A 19668-nucleotide genomic window follows, 5' to 3' on the forward strand; every position below is an offset into this window, starting at 1 on the left:
TAGCCATAGTGGACTGGAAACAGCTACTTGAAGGTAAATCAGTGTCAGAGCAGTGGGGGGCATTCAAGGAGGAGATCCGGAGGGTTCAGACCAAATATGTACCCTTAAAGAAAAAAGGTGGGACTAACAAACCTAGAGCCCCCTGGATATCTAGGGACATACAGGGTAGGATAAAGAAAAAAAGGTATGACAGATACCGAGGGCTAAATACTCCAGAATCTTTAGAGTAGTACAGAAAGTGTAGGGGTGCAATTAAAAAGGATATTAGGTAAGCAGAGAGAGCATGAAAAATTCTTGGCAAGTAAAATCAAGGAAAACCCAAAGATGTTTTATAAATATATTAAGAGTAAGAGGATAACTAAAGAAAGGGTAGGGCCTATTAGAGATCATGAGGGTAATCTGTGTGTGGAGGCGGGAGACGTCGGTCGGGTTCTTAATGAATACTTTGTGTCTGTTTTCACAAAGGAGAGGGGCGAAGCAGACATTGCTATCTGGGGAGGAGTGTGAAATATTAGATGAAATAAACATAGTGAGAGAGGAAGTATTAAGAGGTTCAGCAGCTTTAAAAGTGGATAAATCCCCAGGCCCGGATGAAATGTATCCCAGGATGTTAAGCAAAGCAAAAGAGGAAATAGCAGAGGCCCTGACCATCATTTTTCAATCCTCTCTGGCTTCAGGTGAGGTGCCGGAGGACTGGAGGACTGCTAATGTGGTACCCTTGTTTAAAAAGGGAGAAAAGGATAGACCAAGTAATTACAGGCCAGTCAGCCTAACCTCGGTGGTGGGGAAATTATTGGAAAGAATTCTGAAGGACAGGATAAATCTTCATTTAGAAAGACACGGATTAATCAAGGATAGTCAGCATGGATTTGTTAAGGGAAGGTCGTGTCTGACAAACTTGATTGAATTTTTTGAGGAGGTAACAAGGAGGGTAGATGAGGGTAGTGCGTTTGATGTAGTGTATATGGACTTTAGCAAGGCTTTTGATAAGGTTCCACATGGCAGACTGGTCACGAAGTTAAAAGCCCATGGGATCCAGGGCAAAGTGTCAAGTTGGATTCAAAACTGGCTCAGAGACAGGAAGCAGAGGGTAATGGTTGATGGGTGTTTTTGTGACTGGAAGGCTGTTTCCAGTGGGGTTCCGCAGGGCTCAGTACTAGGTCCCTTGCTTTTTGTGGTATATATCAATGATCAAGACTTGAATATATTGGGTATGATTAAGAAGTTTGCAGATGATACTAAAATCGGCTGTGTGGTTGATACTGAAGAAGGAAGCTGTAGACTGCAGGAAGATATCAATAAATTGGTCAGGTGGGCAGAACAGTGGCAAATGGAATTCAATCCGGAGAAGTGTGAGGTAATGCATTTGGGGAGGGCTAACAAGGAAAGGGAATACACATTAAATGGTAGGACACGGAGTAGTGTAGAGGAACAGAGACCTTGGAGTGCATGTCCACAGATCCCTGAAGGTAGCAGGCCAGGTAGATAAGGTGGTTAAGAAGGCATACGGAATGCTTGCCTTTATTAGCCGTGGCATAGAATACAAGAGCAGGGGGGGTTATGCTTCAACTGTATAAAACACTAGTTAGGCCTCAGCTAGAGTACTGCGTGCAGTTCTGGTCACCACATTACAGGAAAGATGTGATTGCACTAGAGAGGGTACAGAGGAGATTTACAAGGATGTTGCTGGGAGTAGAGAATCTGAGCTATGAGGAAAGACTGGATAGGCTGGGTCTGTTTTCCTTGGAACAGAGGAAGCTGAGGGGAGACCTTATTGAGGTGTATAAAATTATGAGGGGCATAGATAAAGTGGATAGAAAGGACCTATTTCCCTTAGCAGAGGGGTCAAAAACCAGGGGGCACAGATTTAAAGTAATTGGGGGAAGGTTTAGAGGAGATTTGAGGGGAAATGTCTTCACCCAGAGGGTTGTGGGGGTCTGGAACTCACTGCCTGAAAGGGTGGTAGAGGCAGGAACCCTAACCACATTTAAAAAGTACTTGGATGTGCACTTGGGATGCTCCAACCTGCAGGGCTACGGACCAAGAGCTGGGAAGTGGGATTAGGCTGGATAGCTCTTTGTTGGCCGGCGCGGACACGATGGGCCGAAATGGCCTCCTTCCGTGCTGTAACTTTCTATGATTCTATGAGATCCCGTTCTCCCTGTGGTAAACCACTGTAGTTCACTGTGTTCACTTGTTGTTGTTGTTGTTGTTGTCGTTCACTCTTGTTTCACTGTTATGTCTGACTATGCCTCAGCTGACTCCGCCCTCAGCTACCGAGTATAAGGACGGCCGCATGGCAGCTCCTGGCATTCGGTCGTCCACTAGAGGCATAGTCCTGATCTGTCTGAAGTGCAATTCAGTAGTTAATAAAAGCCTGTCGTTCTGAACTCTGCTCAGCCTCTTATTAGAATTGATAGCGCATCAATTTTATTAACTACTGAAAAAAAAAAAATAATAATAATAATAACGATGCTGCAGATACTTAAGATCAAGTGCCTGGAACTCGACCCGCAAGAACCAGACTCGACTGCTAAGTTCTCGCACTGGCTGAACTGTTTTGAGTCCTTTCTGGCTGCATCCGGCGAGACCGTCGCCGACAAGCTCAGGGTGCTGAATTCTAAAGTAAACCACCGAGCTTTTGCCCTTATCCGGGACGCTACGAGCTACCAGGGGGCTATCGACATTTTGAAGGAGCAATACGCATGCCCGGTCAACTATGTTTACGCAAGACATCTCCTGGGGTCTCGCAAACAACAGCCCGGGGAACCCACAGAAGCATACATACGGGCGCTGAAGGAACTCGGCCGAGCCTGCGAATGCAAGCAAGTATCAGCCACGGAACATACGGAGGAGCTCATCCGTGACGCCCTCGTTGCGGGCCTCAGGTCCACTCACACACGGCAGCGACTGCTGGAAAGTAGCAAGCTCGACCTGAAGAAGGCGATTTCACTCACCCTTTCGTTGGACGTAGCCCACCGGAACATGGAGGCCTACTCCCCGGACCGCGCGGCCGCCTCATGGATGCCGCAGCCGCCGCCATCTTGGGACGCGGCGCTGCCACGGGCCCCGGCCTCAACTGCTGCAGCGATGTCCCGCCCGAGCCAGAAATGTTATTTCTGTGGCCAAACCAAACACCCCAGGGCGCGCTGCCCGGCGAAAAACGCGGTCTGCTCTGCCTGCGGTAAGAAGGGACACTACGCTGGCGTCTGCAGAAGTCAGAAGACCCCTACCTCCAGCAGCGCCGCGTGCGATTCGTGGGAGCGGCCATCTTGCCTTCCTCCAGCCTCGTGGGGATCGGGATCGTCATGGGCGCCGCCATTTTGTCCTTCTTCTCCGACGCCGCCATTTTGTCCGCCATTTTGCCAACGGGCCCCCGACTCACCCACCGCCGCCTCACCGGGGTTCTACAGCGACGCTCCCGACTCCACAGCGGCCTCCATTACGCTGGATCAATCCAGACCCCATCAGCTAGCCAGGTCCACGATGGACATCCAGGTAAATGGCCGCGCCACAACTTGCCTTTTTGATTCCGGGAGCACGGAGAGCTTCATACACCCTGATACGGTACGGCATTATTCCCTCTCGGTCCGGCCAACGCGTCATCGGATCTCCATGGCCTCAAAATCTCACTCAGCAGACGTCGGCGGCTACTGCGTAGTGACCCTCTCGGTGAAGGGCTCCGTTTATAAAAATGTAAAGCTATTCGTCCTGCCACATCTCTGCGCTGCCGTTCTGCTGGGGTTGGACTTTCATTGTCACTTTAAGAGCGTCACCTTGACATACGGTGGACCTCTTCCCCCGCTCACTGTCTGCAACCAGCAGTTTTTAAATTGCCCGCCGCGCCCCACCTGTAGTCTCTCCACCCTCAAAATCACCCCCCCCCCCTGTTCGCCAACCTCACCCGCGACTGCAAGCCTATCGCCACAAAGAGCAGGTGATACAGCACCGGGGACAGATCCTTCATAAGATCTGAGGTGACACGGCTCCTGAAAGAGGGGATTATTGAGGATAGTACCAGCCCCTGGCGAGCTCAGGTGGTAGTCGTTAAGACTGGCAACAAGCAGCGCCTGGTCATTGACTACAGCCAGACTATCAACAAGTACACCCAGTTGGACGCATACCCTCTTCCCCCGCATAGCCGACATGGTTAATAAGATAGCGCAATATCGCGTTTTCTCGACCATTGACCTCAAGGCAGCATATCACCAAATCCCTATCCGCCCTGAGGACCGCCAGTACACAGCTTTCGAGGCAAACGGCCGTCTTTTTCACTTCCTCAGGGTTCCTTTCGGCGTCACCAACGGTGTCTCCGTCTTCCAGAGGGAGATGGACCGGATGGTCGACGAGAATGCGTTACAGGCCACGTTTCCCTACCTGGACAACGTGACCATCTGCGGCCATGACCTGCAGGACCATGACGCCAATCTTGATAAGTTCCTTCGCACGGCCCAACTCCTAAACCTCACGTACAAGGAAAAGTGCATATTCCGCACAGCCCGCCTCGCTATCCTTGGTTGCGTGGTGGAACACGGAGTCATCGGCCCTGACCCTGACCGGATGCGCCCATTGATGGAACTTCCCCTGCCCCACTGTCTCAAGGCCCTCAAAAGGTGCCTGGGCTTCTTTTCCTATTACGCCCAGTGGGTCCCTCATTATGCGGACAAAGCCCGTCCACTTATCAAGTCCACTTCCTTCCCCCTGACGGCGGAGGCCCGCTCAGCCTTTCACCGTATAAAAGACGACATTGCCAAGGCCACCATGCACTCGGTAGACGAGTCCATCCCCTTCCAGGTGGAGAGCGATGCATCCGACTTTGCCCTGGCCGCTACCCTTAACCAGGCGGGAAGACCCGTGGCCTTTTTTTCACGAACCCTCCAGGGCTCCGAACTCAGACACTCCTCTGTGGAAAAGGAGGCCCAGGCCATTGTGGAGGCGGTGCGCCACTGGCGGCACTACCTGGCTGGAAAACGATTTACCCTGCTTACTGACCAACGTTCAGTCGCTTTCATGTTCAACAACAAGCAGAGGGGCAAAATCAAAAATGACAAGATTTTGAGGTGGAGAATTGAACTTTCCACCTACAATTACGACATCTTGTACCGGCCCGGGAAACTCAACGAACCCTCAGATGCTCTATCGCGAGGCACATGCGCCACCGCGCAGATCGATAGACTACGGGGCCTCCACAACGACCTCTGCCACCCGGGGGTCACCAGGTTCTTCCATTTCATTAAAGGCCGCAACCTGCCTTACTCCATCGAGGAGGTCAGGACCATGACCAGGAGCTGCCCAGTCTGTGCAGAGTGCAAGCCACGCTTCTATACGCCTGACAGAGCAAACCTGATCAAGGCCACCCGCCCTTTTGAGCGCCTGAGTGTCGACTTTAAAGGGCCCCTCCCCTCCTCTGACCGTAATGTGTACTTCCTCAACATAGTTGATGAGTACTCCCGTTTCCCTTTCGCCATCCCCTGCCCGGACACGACCACCGCTACGGTCATTAAATGCCTGCACAACCTCTTTGCTCTGTTCGGTTTTCCCAGCTATATTCATAGCGACCGGGGCTCGTCCTTCATGAGCGACGAACTCAGTCAGTACCTGCTCATGAGAGGTATTGCCTCAAGCCGGACCACCAGCTACAACCCCCGGGGGAACGGACAGGTTGAAAGAGAAAACGCGACGGTTTGGAAGGCGGCCCTCCTAGCCTTAAAATCTAGGGGCCTTCCGACCTCCCGTTGGCAGGATGTCCTACCTGATGCGCTCCACTCCATCCGGTCACTGCTGTGTACGGCCACCAACGCCACCCCCCATGAGCGAATGTTCGTTTTTCCCCGGAGGTCCACATCCGGTACCTCACTACCACACTGGCTGACGTCCCCAGGGCCCGTCCTGCTGAGGAAGCATGTAAGGTCCCACAAAACGGCTCCCCTGGTAGAGAAGGTTCACCTCCTCCATGCCAACCCCCAGTACGCCTACGTGGCATACTCGGACGGGCGGGAGGATACAGTCTCCATTAGAGATCTGGCACCCTCGGGGTCCACTGACCCGTCACCATTGCCCTCCACCACGACCCCCTTCGACACGGCCCAAAATTCAGTAGACCAAATTCTCACCCCTGTCCATTCCACCCCAGTAGACGGCATGCCGCGACCCCAGGACCAGCCGGAGTCCACTCGCCCACCCAACACCAAAGGGGACGATACACCGGTGCCCGACCCCGCTCAAGACGCGTCGTTGGAATCTGTAACATCGCAACCGTCGCCACGAAGATCTCGACGGCAAACGAGGCCGCCCGACAGACTCGCCTACTCGAACTTTTGATACACTTCACCCCGCCGGACTTAATTTTAAACGAGGGGTGAATGTGGTAAACCACTGTAGTTCACGTTGTTGTTGTTGTTGTCGTTCACTCTTGTTTAACTGTTATGTCTGACTATGCCTCAGCTGACTCCGCCCTCGGCTACCGAGTATAAGGACGGCCGCATGGCAGCTCCTGGCATTCGGTCGTCCACTAGAGGCATAGTCCTGATCTGTCTGAAGTGCAATTCAGTAGTTAATAAAAGCCTGTCGTTCTGAACTCTGCTCAGCCTCTTATTAGAATTGATAGCGCATCACTCCCTCATTCCCCAGAGATCCCGTTCTCCCTCATTCCCCAGAGATCCCGCTCTCCCTCATTCCCCAGAGATGCCGTTCTCCCTCATTCCCCAGAGATCCCGTTCTCCCTCATTCCCCAGAGATGCCGTTCTCCCTCATTCCCCAGAGATCCCGTTCTCCCTCATTCCCCAGAGATGCCGTTCTCCCTCATTCCCCAGAGATCCCGTTCTCCCTCATTCCCCAGAGATCCCGTTCTCCCTCATTCCCCAGAGATCCCGTTCTCCCTCATTTCCCACAGAGATCCCGTTCTCCCTCATTCCCCAGAGATCCCGTTCTCCCTCATTCCCCAGAGATGCCGTTCTCCCTCATTTCCCACAGAGATCCCGTTCTCCCTCATTCCCCAGAGATCCCGTTCTCCCTCATTCCCCAGAGATCCCGTTCTCCCTCATTCCCCAGAGATCCTGTTCTCTCTCATTCCCCAGAGATCCTGTTCTCTCTCATTCCCCAGAGATCCCGTTCTCTCTCATTCCCCAGAGATCCCGTTCTCTCTCATTCCCCAGAGATCCCGTTCTCCCTCATTCCCCAGAGATGCCATTCTCCCTCATTCCCCAGAGATGCTGTTTCTCCCTCATTCCCCAGAGATGCCGTTCTCCCTCATTCCCCAGAGATCCCGTTCTCCCTCATTCCCCAGAGATGCCGTTCTCCCTCATTCCCCAGAGATCCTGTTCTCCCTCATTCCCCAGAGATCCTGTTCTCCCTCATTCCCCAGAGATCCCGCTCTCCCTCATTCCCCAGAGATCCTGTTCTCCCTCATTCCCCAGAGATCCCGCTCTCCCTCATTCCCCAGAGATGCCGTTCTCCCTCATTCCCCAGAGATCCTGTTCTCCCTCATTCCCCAGAGATCCCCTTCTCCCTCCCTGCTCTCATTCCCATTCCTGCCCAGAATCAAAGTACAAGCCGTGCAGTTTGTTGGACACACTGAGGGAACAATCGGCCGTTACCTTGCTCATGATCGATCTGGACAGCAATTTCTGACCTCCCTGCATCATCATGTTGGTGAATTTGCTGAAAGAATTTATAATAAAAAGTGTTATTTCCTTGGTTTACTATTTAAACTCGTCAACTTCAAGGTAATTAAAGATAAAGCGGAGTGTTAGATCAGGACTGAAAAACTAGAAACAGAGATCCAAAGTGCGAGTCTCGCACAAACAAATTTACTGGGAATTCTGACGATGCTCCTCTACCCACAGTCGGAGCGCTGTGCTAGGATGGACACACTGAGGGTCACAATTTGTCATGCGTGAAGTTTAAGGAACCAGTAGATTGAGTAAAGCTGTGCAGTGTGGTGGGAAGTGGCAGCAGCCTCCTGGACAGCGGGCAGGTCGGCAGGTCCAGTTCAGTGTGCCAAGTACCACCACTGGCACTGAATGTCTCAACCTTTATTAAGACAGTTTCATCTAAAAGTCCAGTTGTTTAGCAAGCTGTACAAGAAATATGTTCGGAAGGAGGAATGAACATAGGAACAGGAGTAAGCCGTTCAGCCCCGGAGCCTGTTCCACCATGGCTGATCCATATACCGCCCATTGTTTAAGTAAATCCTATGTTCCACTAAATAATTCCATACAATAACATGTGCCTGACTAGAAGTGAAAGGATTATGGAGTGTAATTATGGAACGCCGCTCCTCCATCTGATGCTCTGATTCTATCTTTATTGTTTTAAGTGCTGCAGTTTCAGTAACTTGCTGTGTTCTGCTGATTCCTTATATATTACTTCCAAATTAATCTATGAGTTTTACCATGGAGCTTTAGTCTGGCAGGTTGTGTTTTCTGCCTTTTGAAAGGAGTAAGCAGAATAGGATTGTCATCCACCGCCAGTAGCCAATATTAAAATAAACAGGGGCCATCGTTAATTCTGGGCTCACTATCTCAGACAGGCTCAGGTAAATCCCACCCCTTCAATTTACCCCCGATGGTGCTCACTGTTACCGCGTCCACTGGCATACATGGAGACAGGCAGACACAGACAGCGGGACAGACACAGACAGGCGGCGGGGTTGATTCTCAGGTTGTCACTGACCTGATCAGGGGATCACTGAAGACGCTGCTGGTCCGGTTGTTCAGTGCAGCCTTTATCGGTCGAACAGCCTTGAGCTCGAGTGCCGCCCTCTCCTCCGGCCCGAGCTCGGCGGACGGGGTCCGGTGCTGCTCCTTGGTGATTTCAGGCTCCAGGTAATAGGGGTTGTAGCGCGACCACCGCACCGGCATCACCCTGGGGACACCTCAGTAATTTAACACCAGGAGACAGGACCCTGCAATACGACCCCCCACCCCCAGACACCACCCCGCACCCGTCCCCCGGACACCCCCAGTCTCTCTCTCTCCCCCAGTCTCTCTCCCCCAGTGTCTCTCTCTCCCTCCCCCCCAGTGTCTCTCTCTCAATTCAATTCAAATTGCTTTATTGGCAAGACAAGGTACATCTTATGTTGCCAAAGCACCGAAAAAAACATTTATGGTTCAACACAAATGCAGATCTATCCATACAGTGTATAAACAGATATATCCCTGTGTGTATAAATATACACTCATATAATATGTATATACTCTTCTCTTAGATTTAATGGTTGTCCCTCTGTTTATGGCAAGCTGTAACATAGTTTGCCACTAAGGTTACTCAATTTCTCTGTTCCCCTAATAGGTATGGGAGTTTTTGGTCGTCATTCAAATTTTTGAATTCAGGGCATATTTTTATGAATTTTGGGTAGAAATTCCCCCTTATGCCCTGATATTTTCTACAAGCAGTGAGGAAGTGCATCTCTGTCTCCACCACTCCCTGACTGCAGCGAGAGCATATCCTGTCCTCTCTTGGCAGCCGGGTCTGTCTGTGTCTGCCTTTTTCGATGGCCAGGCTATGCTCACTAAGTCTGTACATAGTCAAGGTTTTTCTCAATTTGCTATCTCCCTCTCTCCCCGGTCTCTCTCTCTCTCTCTCCCCACCATCTCCCTCTCTCTCCCGTCACTCTCTCTCTCTCTCTCTCTCTCTACCCCGTCTCTCTCTCACTCTTCCCCCATCTCTCTCTCTCTCTCTCTCCCCCGTCTCTCTCTCCCCCCGTCTCTCTCTCTCTCCCCCCGTCTCTCTCTCTCTCTCCCCGTCTCTCTCTCCCCGTCTCTCTCTCCCCGTCTCCCTCTCTCCCCCCCCGTCTCTCTCTCTCTCCCCGTCTCTCTCCCCCTCCCCCCTCTCTCTCCCTGCCCTCTCTCTCTCTCTCCCCCCCCTCTCTCTCCCTGCCCTCTCTCTCTCTCTCCCCCCCTCTCTCTCTCTCTCTCTCCCCCCCGTCTCTCTCTCTCCCCCCCCGTCTCTCTCTCTCTCTCCCCCCGTCTCTCTCTCTCTCTCCCCCCCCCGTCTCTCTCTCTCTCTCCCCCCCCCCGTCTCTCTCTCTCTCTCCCCCCCCCCCCGTCTCTCTCTCTCTCTCCCCCCCCCGTCTCTCTCTCTCTCTCCCCCCCCCGTCTCTCTCTCTCTCCCCCCCCCCCGTCTCTCTCTCTCTCCCCCCCCGTCTCTCTCTCTCTCCCCCCCCCGTCTCTCTCTCTCCCCCCCCCGTCTCTCTCTCTCTCCCCCCCCCGTCTCTCTCTCTCTCCCCCCCGTCTCTCTCTCTCTCCCCCCCCGTCTCTCTCTCTCTCTCCCCCCGTCTCTCTCTCTCTCCAAGTCTCTCTCCACCCGTCTCTCGCTCTCTCCCCCCAGTCTCTCTCGCTCTCTCCCCCCAGTCTCTCTCGCTCTCTCCCCCCAGTCTCTCTCTCGCTCTCTCCCCCCAGTCTCTCTCTCGCTCTCTCCCCCCAGTCTCTCTCGCTCTCCCCCCAGTCTCTCTCGCTCTCTCCCCCCAGTCTCTCTCGCTCTCTCCCCCCAGTCTCTCTCGCTCTCTCCCGCCAGTCTCTCTCTCGCTCTCTCCCGCCAGTCTCTCTCTCTCTCCCCCCCCCCGTCTCTCTCTCTCTCTCTCCCCCCGTCTCTCTCTCTCTCCCCCTCCAAGTCTCTCTCCACCCGTCTCTCGCTCTCTCCCCCCAGTCTCTCTCGCTCTCTCCCCCAGTCTCTCTCGCTCTCCCCCCAGTCTCTCTCTCGCTCTCTCCCCCCAGTCTCTCTCTCGCTCTCTCCCCCCAGTCTCTCTCTCGCTCTCTCCCCCCAGTCTCTCTCGCTCTCCCCCCAGTCTCTCTCGCTCTCTCCCCCCAGTCTCTCTCGCTCTCTCCCCCCAGTCTCTCTCGCTCTCTCCCGCCAGTCTCTCTCTCGCTCTCTCCCGCCAGTCTCTCTCGCTCTCCCCCCAGTCTCTCTCGCTCTCTCCCCCCAGTCTCTCTCGCTCTCTCCCCCCAGTCTCTCTCGCTCTCTCCCGCCAGTCTCTCTCTCGCTCTCTCCCGCCAGTCTCTCTCTCGCTCTCTCCCCCAGTCGCTCTCGCGCTCTCCCGCCAGTCTCTCTCTCTCTCTCTCGCCCCAGTCTCTCTCTCTCGCCCCAGTCTCTCTCTCTCTCTCCCCCCAGTCTCTCTCTCTCTCTCCCCCCTCAGTCTCTCTCTCTCTCCCCCCCAGTCTCTCTCTCTCTCCCCCCAGTCTCTCTCTCTCTCTCTCTCCCCCCAGTCTCTCTCTCTCTCTCTCCCCCGTCTCTCTCTCTCCCCCCAGTCTCTCTCTCCCCCCAGTCTCTCTCTCTCCCCCCAGTCTCTCTCTCTCCCCCGTCTCTCTCTCCCCCCCCAGTCTCTCTCTCCCCCCGTCTCTCTCTCCCCCCCAGTCTCTCTCTCTCTCCCCCCCAGTCTCTCTCTCCCCCCCCCAGTCTCTCTCTCTCCCCAGTCTCTCTCTCCCCCCCCAGTCTCTCTCTCTCCCCCCCCAGTCTCCAGTCTCTCTCTCTCCCCCCAGTCTCTCTCTCTCTCCCCCGTCTCTCTCTCCCCCCCCAGTCTCTCTCTCCCCCCCAGTCTCTCTCTCTCCCCCCCCAGTCTCCAGTCTCTCTCTCTCCCCCCCCACCCCCCCAAGTCTCTCTCCCCCCCCACCCCCCCAAGTCTCTCTCCCCCCAGTCTCTCTCTCTCTCCCCCGCCAGTCTCTCTCTCTCTCCCCTCAGTCTCTCTCTCTCTCCCCCCCGTCTCTCTCGCCCTCTCCCCCCAGTCGCTCTCGCTCTCCCCCCCCAGTCTCTCTCTCTCTCCCCCCAGTCTCTCTCTCTCTCCCCCAGTCTCTCTCTCTCTCCCCCCCCAGTCTCTCTCTCTCTCTCCCCCCCAGTCTCTCTCTCTCCCCCCCCAGTCTCTCTCTCTCCCCCCCAGTCTCTCTCTCTCCCCCCCAGTCTCTCGCCCCAGTCTCTCTCGCCCTCTCCCCCCAGTCGCTCTCGCTCTCTCCCCCCAGTCTCTCTCTCCCCCCAGTCTCTCTCTCTCCCCCAATCTCTCTCTTTCCCCCCAGTCTCTCTCTCCCTCCCCCCAGTCTCTCTCTCTCTCTCTCTCCCGTCTCTCTCTCTCTCTCTCTCTCTCCCGTCTCTCTCCCCCCCAGTCTCTCTCTCTCTCTCCCCCCCCAGTCTCTCTCTCTCTCCCCCCAGTCTCTCTCCCCCCAGTCTCTCTCGCCCCCCCCAGTCTCTCTCTCTCTCCCCCCAGTCTCTCTCTCTCCCCCCCCCCAGTCTCTCTCTCTCCCCCCCCCACAGTCTCTCTCTCTCCCCCCCCACAGTCTCTCTCCCCCCCCCAGTCTCTCTCCCCCCCCCAGTCTCTCTCCCCGCCCCCCCAGTCTCTCTCTCCCCAGTCTCTCTCTCTCCCCCCCCAGTCTCTCTCTCTCCCCCCCCACAGTCTCTCTCTCCCCCCCCCACAGTCTCTCTCTCTCCCCCCCCCACAGTCTCTCTCTCTCCCCCCCCCAGTCTCTCGCCCCAGTCTCTCTCGCCCTCTCCCCCCAGTCGCTCTCGCTCTCTCCCCCCAGTCTCTCTCTCTCCCCCCAGTCTCTCTCTCCCCCAATCTCTCTCTTTCCCCCCAGTCTCTCTCTCTCTCCCCCGTCTCTCTCTCTCTCTCTCCCATCTCTCTCCCCCCCAGTCTCTCTCGCCCCCCCCAGTCTCTCTCTCTCTCCCCCCCCAGTCTCTCTCTCTCTCCCCCCCCCAGTCTCTCTCTCTCCCCCCCCCCACAGTCTCTCTGTCTCCCCCCCCCACAGTCTCTCTCTCTCCCCCCCCAGTCTCTCTCTCTCCCCCCCAGTCTCTCGCCCCAGTCTCTCTCGCCCTCTCCCCCCAGTCGCTCTCGCTCTCTCCCCCCAGTCTCTCTCTCCCCCAATCTCTCTCTTTCCCCCAATCTCTCTCTTTCCCCCCAGTCTCTCTCTCTCTCTCTCCCCCGTCTCTCTCTCTCTCTCTCTCTCTCTCCCGTCTCTCTCCCCCCCAGTCTCTCTCTCTCTCTCCCCCCCAGTCTCTCTCTCTCTCCCCCCCAGTCTCTCTCGCCCCCCCAGTCTCTCTCTCTCTCGCCCCCCCAGTCTCTCTCTCTCTCGCCCCCCCAGTGTCTCTCTCTCTCCCCCCCAGTCTCTCTCCCCCCCCCGTCTCTCTCCCCCCCCCCCCCAGTCTCTTCCCCCCCCCCAGTCTCTCCCCCCCACCCCCAGTCTCGCTCCCCCCCCCAGTCTCTCTCTCTCCCCCCCCCCAGTCTCTCTCCCCCCCCCAGTCTCTCTCCACCCCCCCCAGTCTCTCTCTCTCCCCAGTCTCTCTCTCCCCCCCCCAGTCTCTCTCTCTCCCCCCCCAGTCTCCAGTCTCTCTCTCTCCCCCCAGTCTCTCTCTCTCTCCCCCGTCTCTCTCTCCCCCCCCAGTCTCTCTCTCCCCCCCCAGTCTCTCTCTCCCCCCCAGTCTCTCTCTCTCCCCCCCCAGTCTCCAGTCTCTCTCTCTCCCCCCCCACCCCCCCAAGTCTCTCTCGCCCCCCACCCCCCCAAGTCTCTCTCCCCCCAGTCTCTCTCTCTCTCCCCCGCCAGTCTCTCTCTCTCCCCTCAGTCTCTCTCTCTCCCCCCCCCGTCTCTCTCGCCCTCTCCCCCCAGTCGCTCTCGCTCTCCCCCCCAGTCTCTCTCTCTCTCCCCCCAGTCTCTCTCTCTCTCCCCCCAGTCTCTCTCTCTCTCCCCCCAGTCTCTCTCTCTCTCTCCCCCCCAGTCTCTCTCTCTCCCCCCCCAGTCTCTCTCTCTCCCCCCCAGTCTCTCTCTCTCCCCCCAGTCTCTCGCCCCAGTCTCTCTCGCCCTCTCCCCCCAGTCGCTCTCGCTCTCTCCCCCCAGTCTCTCTCTCTCCCCCCAGTCTCTCTCTTTCCCCCCAGTCTCTCTCTCCCTCCCCCCAGTCTCTCTCTCTCTCTCCCCCGTCTCTCTCTCTCTCTCTCTCTCTCCCGTCTCTCTCCCCCCCAGTCTCTCTCTCTCTCTCTCCCCCCCCAGTCTCTCTCTCTCTCCCCCCAGTCTCTCTCCCCCAGTCTCTCTCGCCCCCCCCAGTCTCTCTCTCTCTCTCCCCCCCAGTCTCTCTCTCTCCCCCCCCACAGTCTCTCTCTCTCCCCCCCCCCACAGTCTCTCTCTCTCCCCCCCCACAGTCTCTCTCCCCCCCCCCAGTCTCTCTCCCCGCCCCCCCAGTCTCTCTCTCTCCCCAGTCTCTCTCTCTCCCCCCCCAGTCTCTCTCTCTCCCCCCCCAGTCTCTCTCTCTCCCCCCCCCACAGTCTCTCTCTCTCCCCCCCCCACAGTCTCTCTCTCTCCCCCCCCCCACAGTCTCTCTCTCTCCCCCCCCCCACAGTCTCTCTCTCTCCCCCCCCACAGTCTCTCTCTCTCTCCCCCCCCAGTCTCTCTCTCTCCCCCCCCCAGTCTCTCGCCCCAGTCTCTCTCGCCCTCTCCCCCCAGTCGCTCTCGCTCTCTCCCCCCAGTCTCTCTCTCTCCCCCCAGTCTCTCTCTCCCCCAATCTCTCTCTTTCCCCCCAGTCTCTCTCTCCCTCCCCCCAGTCTCTCTCTCTCTCTCTCCCCCCAGTCTCTCTCTCTCCCCCGTCTCTCTCTCTCTCTCTCCCTCTCCATCTCTCTCCCCCCCAGTCTCTCTCTCTCTCCCCCCGCCCCCCCAGTCTCTCTCTCTCCCCAGTCTCTCTCTCTCCCCCCCCAGTCTCTCTCTCTCCCCCCCCACAGTCTCTCTCTCTCCCCCCCCCACAGTCTCTCTCTCTCCCCCCCCCCACAGTCTCTCTCTCTCCCCCCCCCACAGTCTCTCTCTCTCCCCCCCAGTCTCTCTCTCTCCCCCCCCAGTCTCTCGCCCCAGTCTCTCTCGCTCTCGCTCTCTCCCCCCAGTCTCTCTCTCTCCCCCCAGTCTCTCTCTCCCCCAATCTCTCTCTTTCCCCCCAGTCTCTCTCTCCCTCCCCCCAGTCTCTCTCTCTCTCTCTCCCCCCAGTCTCTCTCTCTCTCTCTCTCTCTCCCATCTCTCTCCCCCCCAGTCTCTCTCTCCCCCCCCAGTCTCTCTCTCTCTCTCCCCCCAGTCTCTCTCTCTCTCCCCCAGTCTCTCTCGCCCCCCCCAGTCTCTCTCTCTCTCCCCCCCCAGTCTCTCTCTCTCCCCCCCCAACAGTCTCTCTGTCTCCCCCCCCCCACAGTCTCTCTCTCTCCCCCCCCAGTCTCTCTCTCTCCCCCCCAGTCTCTCGCCCCAGTCTCTCTCGCCCTCTCCCCCCAGTCGCTCTCGCTCTCTCCCCCCAGTCTCTCTCTCCCCCAATCTCTCTCTTTCCCCCAATCTCTCTCTTTCCCCCCAGTCTCTCTCTCTCTCTCTCTCCCCCCAGTCTCTCTCTCTCCCCCGTCTCTCTCTCTCTCTCTCTCTCTCTCCCGTCTCTCTCCCCCCCAGTCTCTCTCTCTCTCTCCCCCCCAGTCTCTCTCTCTCTCCCCCCCAGTCTCTCTCTCTCTCCCCCCCAGTCTCTCTCTCTCTCGCCCCCCCAGTCTCTCTCTCTCTCTCCCCCCCAGTCTCTCTCTCTCTCCCCCCCAGTCTCTCTCTCTCTCCCCCCCAGTCTCTCTCTCTCTCGCCCCCCCAGTCTCTCTCTCTCTCGCCCCCCCAGTCTCTCTCTCGCCCCCCCAGTCTCTCTCTCTCTCGCCCCCCAGTCTCTCTCTCTCTCGCCCCCCCAGTCTCTCTCTCCCCCCCCCCCACAGTCTCTCTCTCTCCCCCCCCACAGTCTCTCTCCCCCCCCCCCCCGTCTCTCTCCCCCCCCCCAGTCTCTCTCCCCCCCCCCCAGTCTCTCTCCCCCCCCCCCGGTCTCTCTCCCCCCCCCCAGGTCTCTCTCTCCCCCCCCCCACAGTCTCTCTCTCTCCCCCCCCTCAGTCTCTCTCTCTCCCCCCCCTCAGTCTCTCTCCCCCCCCCCCGTCTCTCTCCCCCCCCCCCCAGTCTCTCTCCCCCCCCCCCAGTCTCTCTCTCCCCCCCCAGTCTCTCTCTCCCCCCCCCCAGGTCTCTCTCTCCCCCCCCCCCCACAGTCTCTCTCTCTCCCCCCCCACAGTCTCTCTCTCCCCCCCCCCCAGTCTCTCTCCCCCCCCCCCAGTCTCTCTCCCCCCCCCCCAGGTCTCTCTCTCCCCCCCCCCACAGTCTCTCTCTCTCCCCCCCCTCAGTCTCTCTCTCTCCCCCCCCTCAGTCTCTCTCTCTCCCCCCCCCCTCAGTCTCTCTCCCCCCCCCCCGTCTCTCTCCCCCCCCCCAGTCTCTCTCCCCCCCCCCCAGTCTCTCTCTCCCCCCCCCCAGGTCTCTCTCTCCCCCCCCCCCCACAGTCTCTCTCTCTCCCCCCCACAGTCTCTCTCTCCCCCCCCACAGTCTCTCTCTCACCCCCCCCCAGTCTCTCTCTCCCCCCCCCCCAGTCTCTCTCCTCCCCCCCCCCCCAGTCTCTCTCCTCCCCCCCCCCCCAGTCTCTCTCCTCCCCCCCCCCCCGTCTCTCTCCCCCCCCCCAGTCTCTCTCCCCCCCCCCAGGTCTCTCTCTCCCCCCCCCCCCCACAGTCTCTCTCTCTCCCCCCCCACAGTCTCTCTCTCCCCCCCCCCCAGTCTCTCTCCTCCCCCCCCCCCCAGTCTCTCTCCTCCCCCCCCAGTCTCTCTCCCCCCCCCCCCCAGTCTCTCTCCCCCCCCCCCAGTCTCTCTCCCCCCCCCCCAGTCTCTCTCCCCCCCCCCCAGTCTCTCTCCCCCCCCGTCTCTCTCCCCCCCCCCCAGGTCTCTCTCTCCCCCCCCCCCCACAGTCTCTCTCTCTCCCCCCCCACAGTCTCTCTCTCCCCCCCCCCAGTCTCTCTCCTCCCCCCCCCCCCAGTCTCTCTCCTCCCCCCCCAGTCTCTCTCCCCCCCCCCAGTCTCTCTCCCCCCCCCCCAGTCTCTCTCCCCCCCCCCAGGTCTCTCTCTCCCCCCCCCCCCACAGTCTCTCTCTCTCCCCCCCCTCAGTCTCTCTCTCTCCCCCCCCTCAGTCTCTCTCCCCCCCCCCCCGTCTCTCTCCCCCCCCCCCAGTCTCTCTCCCCCCCCCCAGTCTCTCTCTCCCCCCCCAGTCTCTCTCTCCCCCCCCCCAGGTCTCTCTCTCCCCCCCCCCGACAGTCTCTCTCTCTCCCCCCCCACAGTCTCTCTCTCTCCCCCCCCACAGTCTCTCTCTCCCCCCCCCCCCAGTCTCTCTCCCCCCCCCCCAGTCTCTCTCCCCCCCCCCCAGGTCTCTCTCTCCCCCCCCCCACAGTCTCTCTCTCTCCCCCCCCTCAGTCTCTCTCTCTCCCCCCCCTCAGTCTCTCTCCCCCCCCCCCGTCTCTCTCCCCCCCCCCAGTCTCTCTCCCCCCCCCCCAGTCTCTCTCCCCCCCCCAGGTCTCTCTCTCCCCCCCCCCACAGTCTCTCTCTCTCCCCCCCCCTCAGTCTCTCTCTCTCCCCCCCCTCAGTCTCTCTCCCCCCCCCCCCGTCTCTCTCCCCCCCCCCCCAGTCTCTCTCCCCCCCCCCCCAGTCTCTCTCTCCCCCCCCAGTCTCTCTCTCCCCCCCCCCAGGTCTCTCTCTCCCCCCCCCCCGACAGTCTCTCTCTCTCCCCCCCCACAGTCTCTCTCTCCCCCCCCCCCCAGTCTCTCTCCCCCCCCCCCAGTCTCTCTCCCCCCCCCCAGGTCTCTCTCTCCCCCCCCCCACAGTCTCTCTCTCTCCCCCCCCTCAGTCTCTCTCTCTCCCCCCCCTCAGTCTCTCTCCCCCCCCCCGTCTCTCTCCCCCCCCCCCAGTCTCTCTCCCCCCCCCCCAGTCTCTCTCCCCCCCCCCCAGTCTCTCTCTCCCCCCCCCCAGGTCTCTCTCTCCCCCCCCCCCCCCACAGTCTCTCTCTCTCCCCCCCCACAGTCTCTCTCTCCCCTCCCCCCCAGTCTCTCTCTCCCCCCCCCCCCCAGTCTCTCTCCTCCCCCCCCCCAGTCTCTCTCCTCCCCCCCCCCCAGTCTCTCTCCTCCCCCCCCCCCCCCGTCTCTCTCCCCCCCCCCAGTCTCTCTCCCCCCCCCCCGTCTCTCTCCCCCCCCCCAGGTCTCTCTCTCCCCCCCCCCCCACAGTCTCTCTCTCTCCCCCCCCACAGTCTCTCTCTCCCCCCCCCCAGTCTCTCTCCTCCCCCCCCCCCCCAGTCTCTCTCCTCCCCCCCCAGTCTCTCTCCCCCCCCCCAGTCTCTCTCCCCCCCCCCCAGTCTCTCTCCCCCCCCCGTCTCTCTTCCCCCCCCCCAGGTCTCTCTCTCCCCCCCCCCCCCACAGTCTCTCTCTCTCCCCCCCCCCAGTCTCTCTCCTCCCCCCCCCCCCAGTCTCTCTCCCCCCCCGTCTCTCCCCCCCCCGTCTCTCTCCCCCCCCCTCGTCTCTCTCTCCCCCCCCCCCCCAGTCTCTCTCTCCCCCCCCCCCCCCCCCCCCCCCCCCAGTCTCTCGCCCCAGTCTCTCTCGCCCTCTCCCCCCAGTCGCTCTCGCTCTCTCCCCCCAGTCTCTCTCTCCCCCAATCTCTCTTTCCCCCAATCTCTCTCTTTCCCCCCAGTCTCTCTCTCTCTCTCTCCCCCCAGTCTCTCTCTCTCCCCCGTCTCTCTCTCTCTCTCTCTCTCTCTCTCCCGTCTCTCTCCCCCCCAGTCTCTCTCTCTCTCTCCCCCCCAGTCTCTCTCTCTCTCCCCCCCAGTCTCTCTCTCTCTCCCCCCCAGTCTCTCTCTCTCTCGCCCCCCCAGTCTCTCTCTCTCTCTCTCCCCCCCAGTCTCTCTCTCTCTCCCCCCCAGTCTCTCTCTCTCTCCCCCCCAGTCTCTCTCTCTCTCGCCCCCCAGTCTCTCTCTCCCCACCCCCCCCAGTCTCTCTCTCGCCCCCCCAGTCTCTCTCTCTCTCGCCCCCCCAGTCTCTCTCTCTCTCGCCCCCCCCAGTCTCTCTCTCCCCCCCCCCACAGTCTCTCTCTCTCCCCCCCCACAGTCTCTCTCCCCCCCCCCCGTCTCTCTCCCCCCCCCCAGTCTCTCTCCCCCCCCCCCCAGTCTCTCTCCCCCCCCCCCCAGGTCTCTCTCTCCCCCCCCCCACAGTCTCTCTCTCTCCCCCCCCTCAGTCTCTCTCTCTCCCCCCCCTCAGTCTCTCTCTCTCCCCCCCTCAGTCTCTCTCCCCCCCCCCCAGTCTCTCTCCCCCCCCCCCAGTCTCTCTCTCCCCCCCCAGTCTCTCTCTCCCCCCCCCCAGGTCTCTCTCTCCCCCCCCCCCCCACAGTCTCTCTCTCTCCCCCCCCACAGTCTCTCTCTCCCCCCCCCCCAGTCTCTCTCCCCCCCCCCAGTCTCTCTCCCCCCCCCCCAGGTCTCTCTCTCCCCCCCCCCACAGTCTCTCTCTCTCCCCCCCCTCAGTCTCTCTCTCTCCCCCCCCTCAGTCTCTCTCCCCCCCCCCCGTCTCTCTCCCCCCCCCCCAGTCTCTCTCTCCCCCCCCCCAGTCTCTCTCTCCCCCCCCCCCCAGGTCTCTCTCTCCCCCCCCCCCCACAGTCTCTCTCTCTCCCCCCCCACAGTCTCTCTCTCCCCCCCCACAGTCTCTCTCTCCCCCCCCCCCAGTCTCTCTCCTCCCCCCCCCCCCAGTCTCTCTCCTCCCCCCCCCCCAGTCTCTCTCCTCCCCCCCCCCCCAGTCTCTCTCCTCCCCCCCCCCCCCAGTCTCTCTCCTCCCCCCCCCCCCCCGTCTCTCTCCCCCCCCCCCAGTCTCTCT

At 59.8% G+C, this 19668-nt stretch overlaps 1 protein-coding gene across 1 annotated transcript in view; it reads right to left on the reverse strand.

Annotated features, from left to right (window-relative positions):
- The window catches only part of mrps7 (mitochondrial ribosomal protein S7), a 1172241-nt gene that overhangs the window by 10642 nt on the left and 1141931 nt on the right, over positions 1-19668 (reverse strand). The window contains exons 2-3 of the mRNA XM_085963216.1: positions 8674-8865; positions 7596-7659 (exon numbers count right to left, since the gene is read on the reverse strand). Of these exons, the coding sequence (XP_085819342.1) occupies positions 7596-7659; positions 8674-8865 (256 nt within the window). The remainder of the gene's footprint in view (positions 1-7595; positions 7660-8673; positions 8866-19668) is intronic.

Source organism: Somniosus microcephalus, chromosome 21 (genome assembly GCF_052327205.1).
Source record: "Somniosus microcephalus isolate GS21.2 chromosome 21, FLI_Smic_1.0, whole genome shotgun sequence".
NCBI classification, from domain to species: Eukaryota; Metazoa; Chordata; class Chondrichthyes; order Squaliformes; family Somniosidae; genus Somniosus; species Somniosus microcephalus.